Source organism: Merops nubicus, unplaced genomic scaffold (assembly GCF_000691845.1).
Source record: "Merops nubicus isolate BGI_N331 unplaced genomic scaffold, ASM69184v1 scaffold15742, whole genome shotgun sequence".
NCBI classification, from domain to species: Eukaryota; Metazoa; Chordata; class Aves; order Coraciiformes; family Meropidae; genus Merops; species Merops nubicus.
The window spans coordinates 6,905-25,621 of record NW_008592984.1 but is presented as its reverse complement, the minus strand read 5'-3'; the positions used below and the strand labels follow the sequence as shown (position 1 = coordinate 25,621).

At 39.0% G+C, this 18,717-nt stretch overlaps 1 protein-coding gene across 1 annotated transcript in view; it reads left to right on the top strand.

The window, feature by feature from the left end:
- Positions 1-253: 253 nt before the first annotated feature.
- MOV10L1 (Mov10 RISC complex RNA helicase like 1) overlaps positions 254-18,717 on the top strand; it is a gene marked incomplete at both ends in the record, with an annotated part of 23,673 nt that continues 5,209 nt past the window's right edge. The window contains 17 exons of the mRNA XM_008935339.1: positions 254-388; positions 1,818-2,059; positions 2,183-2,378; positions 4,591-4,785; positions 5,706-5,817; positions 6,991-7,168; positions 7,771-7,841; positions 8,216-8,307; positions 9,033-9,091; positions 9,613-9,728; positions 12,961-12,991; positions 14,190-14,368; positions 14,853-14,999; positions 15,701-15,822; positions 16,263-16,362; positions 16,809-16,973; positions 18,088-18,261. Of these exons, the coding sequence (XP_008933587.1) occupies positions 254-388; positions 1,818-2,059; positions 2,183-2,378; positions 4,591-4,785; positions 5,706-5,817; positions 6,991-7,168; positions 7,771-7,841; positions 8,216-8,307; positions 9,033-9,091; positions 9,613-9,728; positions 12,961-12,991; positions 14,190-14,368; positions 14,853-14,999; positions 15,701-15,822; positions 16,263-16,362; positions 16,809-16,973; positions 18,088-18,261 (2,314 nt within the window). The remainder of the gene's footprint in view (positions 389-1,817; positions 2,060-2,182; positions 2,379-4,590; positions 4,786-5,705; positions 5,818-6,990; positions 7,169-7,770; positions 7,842-8,215; positions 8,308-9,032; positions 9,092-9,612; positions 9,729-12,960; positions 12,992-14,189; positions 14,369-14,852; positions 15,000-15,700; positions 15,823-16,262; positions 16,363-16,808; positions 16,974-18,087; positions 18,262-18,717) is intronic.

Below are 18,717 nucleotides of genomic sequence, written 5' to 3'. Positions count from 1 at the left end.
TGTGTCCAAAGTTTTATGCTGGTTTATTGTGCTGCTGACAAAAGCCTTGTTTTTACTTTGGTGCTTAAATTAGTAAAGGTATTCTAATTGTCTTGAAAGTACAAGTAGCTGAGAAAAAAGTGAACTCTAACCTGCATCTTCTTAAATACTGTGACTGTACTTTGGTTTAATGACTCTTAAACTTGTGCTGAATCAAAAATGTTTGCTGAGTTTACTTGTGTTTTGAAATGACTAGCTAAAATTCTTTTTACAGACAACCTCATTCTAATGGAGGCGATCTGGATGAGCCTTCTAAAATGAGTGACAATGAAGGACTGGAAGTACCAAGGATGACTGATTTTGGAACTCTGAAGCAGGGAGAATCTAAAAGAATGATCGTTTGGATGGAGTAAGCCTTTCTCATTGGTCTAAGCTTTCTTTCCATCACTCCATAGTTTGTAAGCCTGTCTTGCATACAAAAGCCTCTCATAGTTTAGCCTTTGTGGTTCATGGTCTTCAAGTGACCTGCAAATACTATGGTACTGAAGAGAATTTTGGATTTAATGTAATGTCTTTAGGTTAAATTTTTTATTGAGCATCTATCTTGCAGATAGTGCTTTGAGACTCCTCAGTCCTATAAAATCCTAACAAAATCCTTTCTGGAATGAGGATTGAAGTAAATTGGAGAGCTAGTAAATCATCTAGTTTGAACCCCCTTGCCATGGGCAGGGACATCTCCCACTAGAACAGGTTGCTCAAAGCCTCATTCAATCTGGTCTTCAGACCTCCAGTGGTGAAGCATCCACAGCTTCCCTGAGTGTCACCTGTTTCAGTGTCTCACCACTGTCAGAGTGAAGAAGTGAAGAACTTCCTCCTAATTTCTAATGTAAATCTACCTCTACAGTTTTAACCGATTACCCCTCATGCAGTTGCTGCAAGCCCTCGTGAAGAGTCCTAGTCTGGCTTTCTTGTAGGTCCCCTTCAGATACTGGAAGGCCACAGTAAGGTCTGCCTGAAGCCTTCTCTTCTCCAGGTTGAACAACCCTAACTCTCTCAGCCTTTCTTTTCACAGGAGAGGTGTTCCAGCCTTCTAATCATCTTTGTGGCCCTCCTCTGGACCTGCTCCAACAGGGCCATGTCCTGTGTTGAGGACTCCAGAGCTGGATGTACTCCAGGTGGAGTCTCATGAGAGCAGAATAAAGGGGGCGAATCACCTCCCTCAATTTTCTGGCCACACTTCTTTTGATGCAGCCCAATGTTGGCTCATGTTGAACCAATGCTTTTACTTTTAAGTGTGTTTTATTTAGACTGCAGATAGACTGTCATCTTCAAAATCTTAGAACAAGAGGACTGTTGCATATTCATGTATCGAAAGCAGACCAGTTTTTTTCCTAAATATTTTATTTATTTTTTAACTTGGATGCTGAAGAATTATGCTGGTGTATCTCTGAGGTGGTTTTGGTGGCTTTTCTCTTTCTTAACCCTGCCCATCTCGGCATAGAGGCCGAAATGAAGGCACACCTGAGTACCCTGTATTTGTTGCTATATGGTCTTTCCTAAGAGTTAGTTACCCAATGATAAATTTTAAGGTCTTTTTATTCACAGTATTTCTGTATGCTTTGTGTGGTCATTGATAGGACCTAGAAATATCAACATTTAGCAGGTGTTCTAGTCTTCATGAGTTAGAAGCTGCAGTGCACCTTCTTTCTGATAGTAGTTATGAAGTAACATTGAACTAACCAGCTACAGACTGTTGTATTGACTTCAGGTAGAATTAAGCTTCTCAAGAACATTAACTATGCTCCTAATTATGTAATTAATTACATAACTACTTCTAGGAATAAAGGGAGTGTACCACAGTCCTTAATCAGCTGCAGATTAGCTGGCTGGGTGAAAGACAAGCAATTCAGCTTCCAGATGCCTCAAAAATGTGAGAACAGTTCAGAAGCATATCTGTCATCTTTTCCAACAATACAAGGAAACCTCTCAAAAGCTGCACTTAGTCCATATAACGACAGTGGGGGAACAGCACATGAGTGGTTGAGTAATACATTCACTGTGAAGAATGGAGTCATTCCAGGTACTGTGGAATGTTAACGTTTGAATGCTGAGGGTTAGCTCCTCAGAAGTACTGCAGGTTTCTTTGAGAAGACTAGCAATAGCAATTGTGGCAATAGAATTTATTGTCATCTGTTTACTACAGAAACAATTAATTCTCAGGATGCAAATTTATCAAGGACAAAAGAAAACTTTTCCTCAGTGAAAGATAAAAATTTACATGAAGGAGAAAATGATCAAGAAGAAAATGTGGAACAGCCAGTAAAACATGTCTCTGTGACTGGAGAAATTGTCATACCACCAGGTGGAAAAACATTCATAGTGATCATATGCACAGCTGTGTAAGTATTTCTTTCCATTGCTTCTGACTGATACAATGAAAACAAGTCATAAAAATTGACTTAATTCCTTTAGTCTGGGCAAGGTTCTCTTTCTGATGAAGGATAAGGTAAGCCAGTACATATCAGCAAGTAACGTGGAAATTTATATAAAACCTTGAAAGTAGTTCATCTTTTAATGCCTGATTCTGGTTTTGTCAAAAGAAAATGATAGTATTAAATGAAGAAACAGAGTGGGAATAGATAATTTCTCAAAAAAAACCAACAACACACCACCACAGTAAGGTGCAGGTAATGCCTGCAGCTAGTTATATTCTTTTCAGAAAACCCCTTGCTCTGTGAGCTTTAGAGTTAATGTAGATTTCCTGCAAATTTTTGTGTTATGTCTGGTATCTTTCTTCCAGTCTTGGTACCCTGACATCATACTTACGTTGCTACGTGCCTTTATTTCCAGCTTTCCTGTCCTGAGATGTTAAGTGCAGGCTATATATGCTGAAATTAAAAAAGCAAAAAGCTTTCTTCATTGAAGGTGTACTTTAGAGGGGAAGTGGTTCACAGGTTTTAGAAAACCCTTTAAAGCCAACAATACTGTGCTGTAAGATATTTCTATGGCTTTAGTTAAGAGTAAAAAATGGCTTTGTCTGGTATCTTTCTTCCAGTCTTGGTACCCTGACATCATACTTACGTTGCTACGTGCCTTTATTTCCAGCTTTCCTGTCCTGAGATGTTAAGTGCAGGCTATATATGCTGAAATTAAAAAAGCAAAAAGCTTTCTTCATTGAAGGTGTACTTTAGAGGGGAAGTGGTTCACAGATTTTAGAAAACCCTTTAAAACCAACAATACTGTGCTGTAAAAAATATTTCTATGGCTTTAGTTAAGAGAATGGCTTTGTGTGAACCTCATGCTGGAAAGCTTATTTTCATGTACTTTTCATTACTTCCAGCTGTAGCTCTGCAAAGGCTGAGTACCACAGCTATTGATACTTAGGATGATGTTTTCCTCTGTGCAACTTTTAAACTAAGGTCAAATTATTTCATTCATCCAAGTAACACTGCATTAAGTTTCATACTACTTCTGTTACGATTTTAAATAGGCAAGGGGTAGAAATTTTCTTAGGAGGATGATTTAGCTGGAATTTGAAAGATGAGCTGCAGGTGTGTGCTGCCTTTGTGGAAAAAGTAGGTCTGTAAATGCCATGAAATCTGAGGATCTCCTAATAATAGAAAAAAATCCACACAAAATTTTGTGGGAGGATGCAGAATGAAGTGCTTGCTGGCCATGTGAGAAACCATAGAGACTGCAAATTTAGAGCATAAATTTGGACAGTTCAGAGTCTGCACTGAGCTCATGTATCAGAGAAAACCAGGCTGTAGCTTCAAACTGAGCAGGTAGTAATAGTTGGCATGAAACAATGGTACTCCTGCCAAGGAGAAAATAAGCTGAAATCCTGGGCTGCTGTTGTTTCAGGCACATAGTAACTGTGTTAGACTGTGTAGTTAGTGCTGAGGAGAGAATTGGGCTCTGGGTATTGCTAGGATGAGTTCATTCAGGGATTTCAGAGCAGGTGGTGTGTGTTACATCCCTTTGTCTTAAGTTCCTTAGAAACTAATCTGAAAAAAATATTCCCTCTTCTTCCCCCCTCCTCTGCCCCATCATTCCCAATCCATACATACATGAAGTGTGTTTTTCAGAAGTAAGGGATTTTTCCTGCTGCTTTCCTACTCTCTACACTTGATGTGTTTGCACATAAGGTTCATTTCTGAGTAGCCTGAAGCAAGGGGGAGCAGAGTTGTTGCTGCATAGAGTGAAGGGATGTGCTGCTGCAGAGAGTGAAGGGTGTGCTTCAGGTTCTTCTGATGGAAGTGTTTGGCTAATATTTTTCAGTAGCAGTAATTCCAAGATATTCCTTATGACAGAAGTGTTAATTCATTACATAGTATGTTGAGGGAAGGGATTTTGCTCTTCATGAAACTTTTTTATGAAATTGAGTTTTTGATATTTTTACTCTTTTGGTTTGTGTTGTTTTTTAGTTACTTGTGATACCTCTATTGACCTCAGGGTGGGGAGTAAATGTGAGGAATTACTGCAGGTTAGCAGTTGTCCTTTATTACTGACTATAGGAATCTACAATTTTATTGTAAAAAATACTTAAAGATGAGGAAAATAAAGTGGGAACATGATGGTTTTAAAAATATAACTTCTTCTTACTTGAAGTAATCCAGGGTACAGTAAAGAACTCCTGTTGCTTGGTTTTTCTGATTTTACTGTCGAGCACTATATTGAAGCCACTGTAACAAGTGAAGAAGAGTTACTAATAGCACCTGTGGAACCATTTTCTCCAAGAAAGCTTAAAATTATTCAAGAGCCTCAGCCAAGCAAGACAACAGTGGTTGGTCCTAAATACAGAAGGTACAGTGAATTAGAGAAAAAAAAATATCACCTACTGCTGCTGTATTTGATATTGCTAAATCTGTTCAGTAATGCTGACAAAAACACGTGAAACTGAGAGACCCTCTGCATGTATGTTGTAGCCACTGTAACAAGTGAAGAAGAGTTACTAATAGCACCTGTGGAACCATTTTCTCCAAGAAAGCTTAAAATTATTCAAGAGCCTCAGCCAAGCAAGACAACAGTGGTTGGTCCTAAATACAGAAGGTACAGTGAATTAGAGAAAAAAAATATCACCTACTACTGCTGTATTTGATATTGCTATATCTGTTCAGTAATGCTGACAAAAAACATGTGAAACTGAGAGACCCTCTGCAAGTATGTTGTAAACATGTAATTGTGCATATTACTGATAGAAGAGGTTGCTCTAGTGATTAACTGCTTGTTTTCTTGGTAAATTTGTCAAACAGGAGCTCTTTCTACTATATAATGTGGTAAACAAACATTTCTGCATAGTAAATGATGAGTAACAGTTGTGTTACTAAGAAAAAAAGATGGAAAATCAGAAATAGTGTTCTGAGTGATCTGGTTTCTTAACTCCTCAAGCAACTTTAACATCTATGTCATGAATGTTACCCATCTTTCATTCAGAGCTGCTTCTTTTACAAATAAGTTTTCATTATGCTTACAGCATTTTCTTAGTTATAAAAAATATCCCTAAATTGAAAAAGCAGATGCACAGTGTTTCCAAATAATCTGTAACTGGAGTATTTTATCTTTCTTGCCAGTATAGAAAACAACTCAGTTGTCACTTGCCATCATTTGGTCTGTCGTATGCGTGTGTTTTGGTTTTATAGCCTTGATGATGCAGCATGTTAATTAGCTGGTTTTCACATGTATTGTTTAGATTTCTCAAACTGTGTCATACATTTTGCTTTCAGTAATCGCAGGAGGTTGCCGAGCTTTATCCCCTCTTACACCGTGCCAGAGAAGCTAAGAAAATGTGTGGAGGAGAATTTAGACATACTGACCTTTCAGCCTCTTCTAGCAGAGGTATGCAAGTGTAGATTTATATAAGAAAATATATTTTATGTAAGTGTGTTTGTTCCAGCTGGCCTTAATTTAGCAAAAATATGTAGCCCTTTGTGTAATAGAAGATGATGTACTACTGTTACCAGGTAGACTTAGGACTTCAGTCTGTATCCCATAACTTCCATGGGTTTCACTATGTCACTGAATTCAAGTTTACAAGAGCAGAAAAGGGGATATGTGAAAAACTGAAAGGGGAGTAGAAGTATACTGCTGGGGAGATATTACAGAAGCTGAGCAAAGATTCCTCTTCATTCTCACTTTTTAGGGATCATTGGAAAGGGCATTTTGGGTTTGTTTCCCTCCCCTCCACCCCAGCTTTTTAAGGACTTACAAACTGGGGCTGATACTTAGTCTTTTACATTTTTGAATATTATATTGTCTTTCTAAACAGCTCACAGCATTAAGACACCAGGTTAGTGGTCCCCTCTCAAAAAGAAAATAAAACTCTGCAGTAGCTGAAATAATTTTATGTGGAAAGACTGCCATCAATAGTAACTGTTTTTAACCATACCTTAGGTTCTGTCTGTAGAGGTGACTGTTGTAAGTCTGCTCCAGAAAGCACTGCTCATTTGCCTTGTAGTTGAGTGAGAAGATACCAAACAAAAAGCATTCTGTGCTACCAGTCACTGTTCAGAGCTTTGTACTGTTGTCCTGTCAGTCACCTCCTCAGTGAGATCCATTAAGCTCTGCCGGAGAAAGTTTAGGTTCTTCGATGCCATAAGCTGCATAATCATCAGCCAGGGCCAAGACTGACATGACTCTGTCTTCACCCATCTCTGCCCAGTGCACTTTGATTTTATGCTTCCTGGAATTTCTGAGCATAGAATTCAGTTTTTATTCAGTGACCCAAAATTCAGATAATGAAACCACCACGGTAGGAGGCCGAGACTTGGTTAACTCTTTGGCTGACTGGCTATTGTATCTGAGCTCCAAGGATGACACTCATTCTGCTTTCATTCTAGGAGAGTTTAAAATATTGGCTGTCCTATAGATACATGTATGTAGGTGCCTTCATTGGAAACCCAGTTGCTGTGCAGTCTGCCTTAAGAGATGTTTTGTATAACAATAAAAATAGTGGGCTCCGAATCTTAACGTAGAAGTTAAAGCAGTAATGTGTACTGTTCTGTTTTTCAGCATCTTAATCTAGACAATTATAAAGCAAACTTTTCTACTCTCTTGTGGCTTGAAGAGATCCATGCAGAAATGGAGATAAAAGACTTTAGCATGAGTGGGGTTACTTTGAAAAGGAATGGGAACTTGTTGGTGTTGGAAGTGCCAGGGGTGGAAGAAGGCAGACCTCGCCTGGTTACAGGTAGTAGTTAACGTGTGATAAAGCTAAATAGCATGCTGGTCAACATTTCCAGTGCAACACAAACTCCATTCCTTATTCATTTGTTTAAAGAAGCCTTTCACAAAGTTATTAATCTAGGCTACTAGACAGGTGAACTGCTCTGTTAGTGTCTTGGTGTTAGTCTTAGAGTGGCTGCTGTCTGATGCAGCCTTGCACATACCTGTTCTTATGCATGTTCCAGTGCTTTAGGATTTTTCAGGTACAAAAATTGGTGGGGCTTTCAGCAGAAATAAACTGCAATGTAGTAATAACTTAAAAGACAATAAATGTATCAAAAGCTGAGCAAGCACTTAAAACTAAAGTCAGATTCTCGAATAATACAATATACAAGACTGTTTTCAGGAGGTGTTCTCTGATCAGGTGCCTTCTAAAATGTCATATACAGCTGCATATGACATTTCGGAACAGGTACTCACAGATATAGCAACTTTGCTGAAGTTAACATCTAGCACCCTGCAAATTCCTAGTTTAACCATGCAAAAGAAGGAGGAATTAGCTGCTGCAGCAAGCATTTCACTATTCCTTTTAACAGTATTTTGCTTTTTATGTTTATTTACAAATAGGTGATAAGGTGATACTGAAAAGTCAGGTCTACTCTGAGCATGTAATAGAGTACATTGGCTATATTACTGAGGTAAGCAAGGTGTATCTCCCATTGAAAGTACTGAGTTCCACCAGTTTCAAAGGGGAAGCTGGCAATTCATGGACTTAGAGACTAGTTTAACCTGACTTTTGGGAAGCTGCATTTGTTTTATCAGCATTTTAAGAGATGACTTTGTGTGTTTTATTGTATTTTTTGAAAATTTTAGCTTCTGTAATCTTTCCAGATTACAGTCTTTACGTGTTCTGAAACCCCTCATAATCTGGATATGTCGCTCAATATGTTGATAGACATCTAGATATTCTTTTTGGAGGTGATAGGAGGATTCAGTATTTTCAGAGATATTGCTTTGTGTTTAAAGTACTAAACCTTCATCAGTAAACTGATGTTTTTCATCTTTGCAACAGATATGTAATGAAGATGTTACTCTTAAATTTAATCCAGACTTTGAACAGGTTTACAACTCGGAACCCATGGATGTGGAATTTCTTCACTCTAGGTATTTTTATAAGTTTCTGAAAAGCTACATTTAATGATTCCTCTAGTAAAGTGAATTTTAAAATACACATGACTGTCAGTTGGTTGTTTTGCTGCATACGGATTGGAGAAGGACATAGCTGAGATCTTGCTGGTTCTTTCACCTATGCACCTTTGCCACTGTGTTGATTGGTAAAAGACTGTAGTCACCGTGTACAAAGAATTCTTGTATTAAGCCTCTCTAAATGATTACACCAATGCCAGGAAGTAAAGTTGGGGGGGGGGTACTTTTTGTTTTTTTTTCTTGTTTTTTCTTTTTTTTAAAGATACCAATAAGGTTGCAAGGCTATGCAAAGAAATTGCAGATGTTAACCACTCATCCTCCTCTGTTTTGTTGATGGGATTTTGTTACGTATGTATAGTTGCTTAATCTTCTCTGTAAAATCAATTTTGCAGAGAATTTCTGTGGAAAAACTATCAGGGTCTGGAAGACCAGACTGTTATTGGCTCACTGAAGAGCTAGGGAATGTATCTGTGGATGTTATTCGTGGCAAAGCTGCATTCTGCAGCATGTGCCTCCACAGATGCTTCTTAAACAACAAAAAAAGTCCTTGTATATAAACCCCCTATTTTCATATGTTCTGGTGCATAATAAAAAAATACCAGGTAAGTTGTAGGTATATGCTGCTGTGGTTTATGGAAATGTAAGCTTTTACTTTAACCTACAAATCTGTGTTCTGATAACAGGCTTACTACCAGGCGGTGCCACTTTGCAGTTGAGCAAGCTGTCTACCTGGGTGAAAAAGGTACACTTCACTTCAGCTGTCTAGGGGAGTTTGTGGGGAGTGTTGTGTTTTATATTGCTGTCACATCAGTGCATACTGGGAAGAATACATTGTAGGTTGTTCTTAGGGGAGTTTTCTGTAATTTTTTTAAAGAACTCTTGAATCTAGAGTAGGTGTCATCAGAATGATTTCATCTGCTGGTGTTCGTGGGGGAGAGGAGTGGAAACAAATGAGAACTGTTGGTGTAAATAAGAACTGTAGAAAACATACTGTTAAGAGCAAGTGAAATAGCTGTGTCTTGTGTTACCTCAGTTTATTAAACAGCACTGATTTCCTGGTTTATGGTTGAGTGGCACAATCCATGTGAACTTCACACAGGTCTTTTACCACTTTTACATTAGTTCTAATTAAACCAGTTTTGGCAACTTAGAGTAACCTGGTGTATCAATTTGTATCAGTAATGTAGTCGGTGAAATGTGTGAAGTGTTTGTGTGGCTTTCAAATTTCTCCACTTTCTTTCTCCCTCTCATCTGAATGTGAAGTGTTATTTCCAGAAAAACTTGTCTTACGACCACCGCAAACTATCAAGACCCAGAATACTGCTGAGTGTTTTGTTGATAATGGTGGCATTCAGCAGTGTTTCCAACAGGAAAGTAAGGTATCTATTCTGTGAATGTTCCTTAAAATGCTGAATATCATTCAAATGGGTAACAGATGCCTAGTGTACAGCTATTGTTGGAAAGGAATTGCATCATAGGATATCAAAGATCAAAGTTGTATTCTGCTTTCCGATGACAGATGTTTTTGTTTGCTGCCTGGGGATGGGATTTTGTGATAACTGGTACTGTGAAGGTAACACTCCCATCTTAACTGGAAAGTGCTTATAAAAAAACTGTATAATTATAACTGGAATTTATTATAATTGATTATAATTTATAATAATTGCTAGAATGTAATAATCCTGTTCTGGGCAATTTATTCAGTTAAATTATATGGAGAAAATGTATAGTTCTGTCTTAGAAAGGACTTCAGAAAGGTCCTGTTTGAAGCAGGGTTGTCACTAATACTAAATCAAGTCAGACTGAGAGGTGGAGAGGGTGTTTATTTTTGTCTGCAGGTTCCACAGCCTCTGCATAACCTGTGCTTCACCACCTTTCCACTCAAGATTTGCTTTTCCTAATCCCCCGTATGAATCTTCCACCTACAGCTTGTGGACCATTGTTATACCGTATGTGGTATGAAGAAGTATTTGTCTCATTGGGTCTTTTGTAACTCTGATATAAGTCATCATGGACTATTAGACTGTCTCTTCACCTCCTCATGTCCAGACTGAAAATCCAAGCTCTCTCCAACTCTCCAGTTCATAACAAGAATATGGTACTGGCTCATACACAGTTCTGGTATCCCCAGTAACCCAGGATCCTGACAAGGGTGAAGGATTACTACCTCAGACAGTGGGTTCTCAGCCTGTCTTTGTTCACACAGTTATTCATGGCCCAGGTGTGGAACTTTCCACTTCTCCTTACTGAATTTCATGAGTTTTCTGTTAGTTCTGCTGCCGAGTTTCTCATGGTCCCTCTGAATTGAAGATACACCATTGGGCATTTGAGGCATGACTCCTGATGTTGTGTTGTCTGCAGGTTTGTCAAGGATGTTGTTTGTTCTCATCTGGTTATTGATGAAGGTACTGAATAGTACTGGTCCAAACAACACCCCTGGGATTCTTAGCTTTTAACCAACTTCCAGCTGAGTATCAAATGTTTGCTTAATGCTCTCTCAGCCCAGTTGTTCAGTCAATTTTCAACTCATCTGTCTGTTGGTCTAGCTAATACATCCTCAGGCTACAAATAAGAATGATGTGTTAAGTAAACCATTCCAAAAGCCTTGCTGAAGTCAAGGAGTATTACAATGACAACTTTTATTTTATTCATAGAATAGTCTGCCCACCGTAGAGGAAAATCAGGTTACTCATGAAAGGTCTACCCCTGTGTTTAGCCATGGTGACTATTCCTGGTCACCTTTTTCTGCAGTTTTGAAGGATGTGCTCCATGATATTCCCAGGGACTGGAGGAAGATTGACAAGCTATAGTTCCCCAGATCTTCTTTGTCCATCTTAAATTTGAGCAATAGCTTTTCCCTGTTGTCAGAGACATTCCGTGGCTTGTCTTGATTATTTTTTATTGTAGATAATAGGCAGCAGTGCTCACAATCGTATCAGCACATTGAATCCTATCTCCCCAGTCCAGTGTTTCTAAGCAGTAGCATGATCCTCCCCTTCTGTTACTAGTTCCTTTTCTTCACATACTGTTATGTTACTTCACAGAGGGAGAGGCAGCAAGGGCATTGTGTTCCTTCCCATATCATCCATCAATAAATTGTCATCTTTCATCCATCTAAGAACCTCCATGGTCCTCAAACTCTCTCTTTCACTGCATCTGTTCTTATCACTGTGCTTGCCAGGTTTTAGCTTCAGCTGTACTTTGATTTCTTTGACCTTCCTGATTTTGTCCAGCTGTCTTTGATTTCACCAAGAAGCTACAAGCTTAGCTGAGCAGGCCTTCTACTGAAATTGCTGATGATCTTGTGCAGCAGGCTGGTTTGTCTTATGATCTCTCAATAAGATAGTTTTTGCTCTCCTGAGCACCTTTTCCCCCACATGGTAGCTTCCCAGGTGATTTTGCCCCTCCTGCTTTACGTTCTTTGCCTTCCTCCAGTCTCGCAATCTCTGCAGCAGAAGCTGCTGTCTAGACATGTGCTTTTTCCAGTGTATGAGAGCAAGACCAGCAGAGTGTTATTTCTGATCAGTATTTCGGCCATTTGTGTTAGGAAGCTGTCACCAACTCAATCAAGAAAGTCTGGACATTCCCTGGGTGAATTGCAGCAGGTGTGTGAGTCACTGAAATCTCCAGGAAGTTGCACGACCTGTGATCAGGACACTGATGCCAATCGTTTATCAGACATCTTGTCCACATTATCTTCCTTCTGGTGGGGATCTGTTACAGCCCCCCAGGCAGCATTGCTGTTGTTCCACCCTCCTGTGGTAACACCTCAGGCATGTCTCTGATTTTGCAATTAATAATGTGTAGTCGGGGAGCTCCTACACACAGATCCAGAGCCGTGCTGATGGGAGCAGCAGCCCAGCTAGATCCTGTTCTTCAAGATGCCTGCTTCTGCTGGGGCCTTTCTGTTTGACTAGAAGGGTGGTGGCAAACATCACATGGGCTCCCCCATGCTTACCCAGAGCTATATGATCCCATCCTAGATCTGTTCAGAGTGTCATTAGTACTCATGTGGGTAAGCAGCAAAGGGATTAGTTGGAAGGACTAGAAGATCCTTGAAGTCTTTCCATGACATCTTGGCTCTGGGGAAGCAGCAAACATCTCTGGATGATAGCTCTGTCCTTTTCAAGAAGGAGTAATTGACCTCTAACACTCATCAGTTCACTGGGTTAGGGTCAGTATTATTAAGATGATTGAGGTATCTGGTCTAGAACCTTGCAAACACCACATTCCCTACAAGCAGTTTCCTCCCCTGCTGCAATCTGAAAGACAAATCATCTTGCTTAGTGGTATGGGAAGTACATGTTAGCTTTTGTGGAAAAAAACAAGGTACTCAACCACAGCTTCAAAATCCTCACCTGAGCCTGCTAAACATTTGCAAAGTAAATATTTAATGGTAACATAAGCCAAACTTTTAGAAATCTTAAATGTAAGGTGGGAATTCCTAGTACCACCTTTTTCTGCTCTGTCTTCACAGTAGGCATTCTATGTAATGGGATAGTGCTAGTTAATGAGAAAAAGTACCACCTAGAAACTTTAAAAGTGTTAGTGAAGATAGTTGTGTGTCATGTTAAGGTTATGAATGCATTTAACTTTACTTGCTGTTTTCAGGTCAAAGAAGTGCAGAACAAACAGGCGAAATGCACGGCACCGAGGAAGGGGGACAGAGCTGAGGGGAGGAGAGCAGCTGTGCCACCAAACCAACGTGGTACACTTCAGTGCTTCATAGTCAAACCCAGACAGTTAGGATTGCAGTCACTTCAGTAAACCAGGGCTGAGTGAAATACCTGGTAGATGTTCTTATGCTCTGTCAGTCTTTTTTTCTGTCTAGACAAATTCTAGAACAATACTAGCAGGAAGTTTCATTGGAGTTTTTCTGTGGATTACTTAAACATCTTCAGTTCATAGAGTCATAGAATATTTTGGGCTGGAAGGGAACTTTGAAGATCATCTAGTCCAACCACCCTACCATGGGCAGGGACACCTTCCACTAGATCAGGTTGCTCAAAGCCCAATCCAGCCTGGCCTTGAACATTTCCAAGGAGGGGACAGCAAACATCTAGTGATACATTTATTTTTTTTTACTCAATGACTAGAAATTTATAATTTATTTACTGGGAACTTTTTCTCATGCACAAAGTTTCCAGCTTGTTACTGTTTGAGATGTGTCTCATCGTTGGGGTAGCTACTTTGCCAAAGATGCTAAAACTTCAGAAAAGTTTCCAGAAAGCCCACATCATTCCTGTGCTCTTCTGGAAAGTGTGACTTTAAGTATCAGTGTACTTAATTGCCAAAGAGGGTGATTTTATCACTTTGTAGCAACAGGGTGCCTAATAGAAATGTGGAATCACTTGCCTAGAATGTTCTTCTGTCCAGAGGTTAATACCTTCCTGCTGTAGAAAGCTAAAGCTAGACTGATTCAGGCAGGATTAAGGAAAAAAAAAAATTGATAGTTGTGACTTAATACTGGTCACCTAATATGGGTACAATCCCTGAAGTACCAGTCCCTGGAAGTACTAGAGTTTTTCTAATCTATGCCCAAAAAAAAAGAAGTGATCCTGATGCTAAAGTTATGGAATAGTTTTTACAGATTGTTGGGTTATGTAACCATAGTGTGTTTCTGGCCTTCAATTTTATTAAAGATGCAATACACTTCTTAAATATTAACACTTATTTTCTGCATGGTATTTTATGAAATTAGAATTTTTGAGCAAGCAATTAGTTGTTCACCACATAAGGAAAACAAATTTTTGAAGCATAATGTGAATTGGAATAGCTTTAATCTACGTATGTTCAGAATACTTCTCTAGAGTTTTAATATATGATTATCTTGGTTATAGTTAGTGAAACTGTGACACTTAAAGGGAGAGCTGGTGAATTTTTCAATCCTATGCTGAATGAGGAACAGAAGCTGGCAGTGAGAAGGATACTCAGTGGTGAATGTCGTCCAACACCTTATGTCCTCTTTGGACCACCAGGAACTGGGAAAACATTAACAGTAATTGAAGCCATTTTACAGGTAATGGTGGATGACCAAACAGTCATCTATAATCTTTTCAGTGTTAGAACACTTATGACAGTACTTACAGAATTACTATATTTTTTTCCCAAGGAATTTTCAAAATACTCTTTTTAAGATCATTTTCTATAGCTCCAGGAAAGGAAAGATCTCAATGTAGATTTAACAGAATTCCTGACCGTCTTGTTTTCATGTCTTCTTGTCTTTGTCTTTGAAGTTTTAGTGAACAATATCTAACTTGTGATTCCAGTGGTGCATAATATATTCTGAAGCACAGGTTTATGTTCATGTGATAGCCATGAGTAAATGCTGTTGTTGGTGCCCTGGGTACCTAGCCATGACTGCCGAGACTGCTGATCTTCAGCTGCAAAAGGATGAAGGAATATCATCTTCTGGATTCTGTAGTCAGTGAAACAAAACGGGCATGTCTGAGCTATTGCTGCTTCTAAATAACCCTTTTTAATATCCCTCTTCTGTAATGTAGATACATTATACTCTACCAGACAGCCGAATTCTGGTTTGTGCACCATCAAATGCTGCAACAGATCTGATTTGCTTGCGGCTGCATCAAAGCAATCTGTTAAAGCCAGGAGCTATGGTCCGAGTTAATGCTAGCTACAGGTCAATAGAGGTAACTATTATAGATATCTGCCTGTTAATATTTCCACTTCAATATATTCATCTTGAAATAGTGACTTGATAATGTAACTGTCAGTGGTTATTAGGCTAGTTAGACTTGCATAGGATCCAGTGTGCCAGCATACTACTCCAGCTTTTCCAGAGGATTAACTGGAAAACGTTGTTCATAGTGCTTAATTGGATTGTATGAGTGTAGAATCTTAACCTCTTCCCTGCAGTGCTTAGCTCCACAAGCAGAACGTAAGTATCGTTGGGATTTTTAATGTGGTAAGATGCTTTGACTAACAAAGCAATCTTAAAATCAGTTACTCAAGTCAAGCCTTTTGTCTCCAAATTAAGACCACTTACACAGAAGAGTAAGTAGGATTGTCATCTTTAGACAGTACATGCATACTGTGTGCATTTTATATGTATGTATATGGTTGTAACACATATCTATGTATGTGAAACATCCATATGTTGGTTCAGTTCTCATCTTTACAGTAAAGAAAACCCAGATGCCTGGCATATGTACTGCTTTGTTTAGGCAAATTAATCAAGAACTAATTTCAGTGTATGAATGAATCTAAAACAAAGTGTTTTGCTCAGATTCTGAAGTAGTTTTCCATAGGCTTTTTTACTCAGACTGAAACATTGAGCTTTGGAGTAGCATTTTGTTTTACAAAATTACAGAATACCTTTTTGTTTCTGCAGCAAATTGATGACTTGGTGAAACCTTACTGCAAAGATGGTGATGATGTTCAGAAGGCATTGTGGTTCAGGATAGTAATTACCACATGCAGCAGTGCAGGGATGTTTTACCAAGCAGAAATACGGTAAGGTACTATAGAAAGGAGTATTGCTGAGGGAGCTGGTTACTACAAAACCCAGAGCTTTTAGATACCCCCTGTACTGTAACTGGAGCTGTTTTAATACAGTCTGTTGCATGTGCCTCTCTTTTGAAATTGTCTTTCTAGCAGACCACCTGGTTTTAGTAATATTTCAGCAGAGACTTTCTCCATGGTAAGTTTAAGAATTGTCTTGAATAATGTCACAGATTGTAAACAATCACCGTGTCAAGTGCTGTTAACTAAAGATTCCTTTGGTTTGAATTTAACTTTGTAAAAGGACACCCTGAAGCCTAACTGGCTTGTTTTGTTTGGTACGTGTCTGGCACACTTGACAAATTAACAGAATTGCTGAGGTCAACCACAGGGTGGCAGGATGAACTAATCTGAAAACAACCCTGTTTTGGGTTCATGTTGTTTAATTCTAGGCTTGGACACTTCACTCATGTGATTCTGGATGAGGCAGGGCAAGCAAGTGAACCAGAGAGCCTGATTCCTATTGGGTTGATTTCAGAAGCTAATGGACAGGTAGTTGCTTTAGCATCATTTGCTGAAAGGAAAAAAGTTTTGGGTTACTGTTTTTATTTTTGTGGATGATGTAGAATGCTAGCAGCTATTTCCTGCTAATGAGTATGGAATTAAGTACTTGTGATAAATATTTTTGATGCACGATATCCATTTCCCATACTTAAATGAGTTGTTTTGCATCTAAAACAAGTCTACATTGGTACAAGTCTACATAATTCAGTGTGTGGAAGATGCCAAAATAAAGATACCCTTTCACAGTTTAAGACAACAGTGCACTTCTGTCCTGGGCCTAACTCTTCTTTGCAAACAGATCAGGTGTTTGGAGGAAGGCAGAGTACTTGATATAAACTGACCTTTCAGTTCTGAAGTGTGTATGTTGCTATTGAAATTACATTTTTTAATAACTATTCTAATGCAAGATGGTGTTTTTCTAATTGCATGTACAGATCGTTCTTGTTGGTGATCCAAAGCAGTTAGGGCCAGTAATAAAATCTAAAATTGCACTGGCTTTTGGTTTAAATGTGTCCTTGCTGGAAAGACTGACATCAAGAGAGATGTATCTGAGAGATGAGGATGCTTTTAGTGCCTGTGGAGCATATAATCCTTTGCTGGTGAGTGAAACTACAATTTTAATTAATTAATTTTTTTTTAAAGTCTAAATCAAAAAGGAGAGACTGTGTTTCCTGCTGTTTCCTTACCACCTATTTGTTCCCTGATGCTGAAACTTCCTGTTTCTTTATCACCCCTTCCTCTGAAGCATAGCTTCCCAAGACCCTTGTTTGGTGAAGTGCCTGAAGTCTGGCCTGTTAAGGGGCAGAGGCAGCATAGTACACAAATGAGCACAGATGCTTCAGCTGCTTTAAATTATTGTCTGAATGTGAAATACAAGGCTAAAATAAAACTTACTAAGATGCCTTCCAAGTCTCATGGTAATATAATTTGAATAACTGAACTGAGAGCAAAAGATGACTAGATGACAATGTAAGCAGAAGGAAGTCTGGTGGCTGACTTGAGGGGGAAAGCAGGGCTGTTTGGGCCTAGGCTTTAGGTTGGGCTCAGCCTACTGAAAAACCTGTCCTGCTTCCTCCAAAAATCTGTTACAGCAAACTTGCATTGTTGTGTCCTCTATACAGTGCTTGAGGAGAATTGGCATAGTGAGAGAGCAGGAAGTATGAGGGGTTTAAGGATGCCATTGGACCTGAGTATCATACATTAGTCTTTTCACAGGATTTTTTTTTTGAGCTGTTTATTACTGACCAGCCATTCTTTTATTTCAAGACAAATATATTCATAGTTTCTAACGCCAGCTTTTGTCAGCTGTTCTGAAGTTCCCTTCCTACCTGTTAAGGCCTCCTCAGAAAAACAGGTTGCATTCATTGAAACCACATGGCAAGAATCTGACTCTCTTAGAGGGAAAAAAAAAAGTGTGCCTGTAGATCAGATGTGTTAAGAAGCTGGGGAATGACCAATTGATCTGTCATGTACATTCAGCTCTTTTTTCTTTCTTTTTTTTCCTTTTAAGAGTAAAGAGATGGTCCTTCAAAAAACTGCTTTTATTTAGTATTTACTTTTATAAGATCACACGTGCATTTTTTTCCTTTAGTACAATTCTTCAGCAGCTTTAGAAAAGCTAAATGCCAGAGGATGGTGAAGTAGTATCTGCATGAGAGATGTGTACAGTGAAGTATGATGAACAATTACAGATTTTGTTTTTTGTCTTTGCAGATCACAAAACTTGTAAAGAACTACAGGTCACATTCTGCATTGCTAGCCTTGCCATCTAAATTGTTTTATCATAAGGAGCTGCAAGTTTGTGCAGATGCTTCAGTAGCTACTTCTTTGTTGCACTGGGGGAAGTTGCCCAGGAAGGGTTTCCCATTAATTTTTCATGGAATAAGGGTATGTAAAATGTCTGTGTAGTGAAAGTGTGAATAAGGAAGCCTGACAGAAGTCTAGTGATGTTGTGGACAAGTTAAAAGATGAAAAAAGAATAAACTTTCTTTTGCAAGTCACATGATTTCTTAAACATCTGGTTTTAGAAACAATTACCGAAGTCATATGTTTGCTAAGAACTTGAGCAGCTGTCCATTAAAATGTATTGTGGAGATATTTTGATACTAATTTAAATTCACAGGAGATTGACCAAGATGAAGCTACAGTGAGCTGCAATTAGATTACAAAATCACAGAATGTTAAGAGTTGGGAGGGATCTCCAGAGATCAAGTCCAACCCCCCAGCCAAAGCAGGACTCTAGGGCAGGTCACACAGGAACACAGACAGATGGGTCTTAAAAGTCTCTAAGGAAGGAGACTCCACAACCTCCCTGGGGAGCCTGTTCCAGTGCTCTGGAACCCT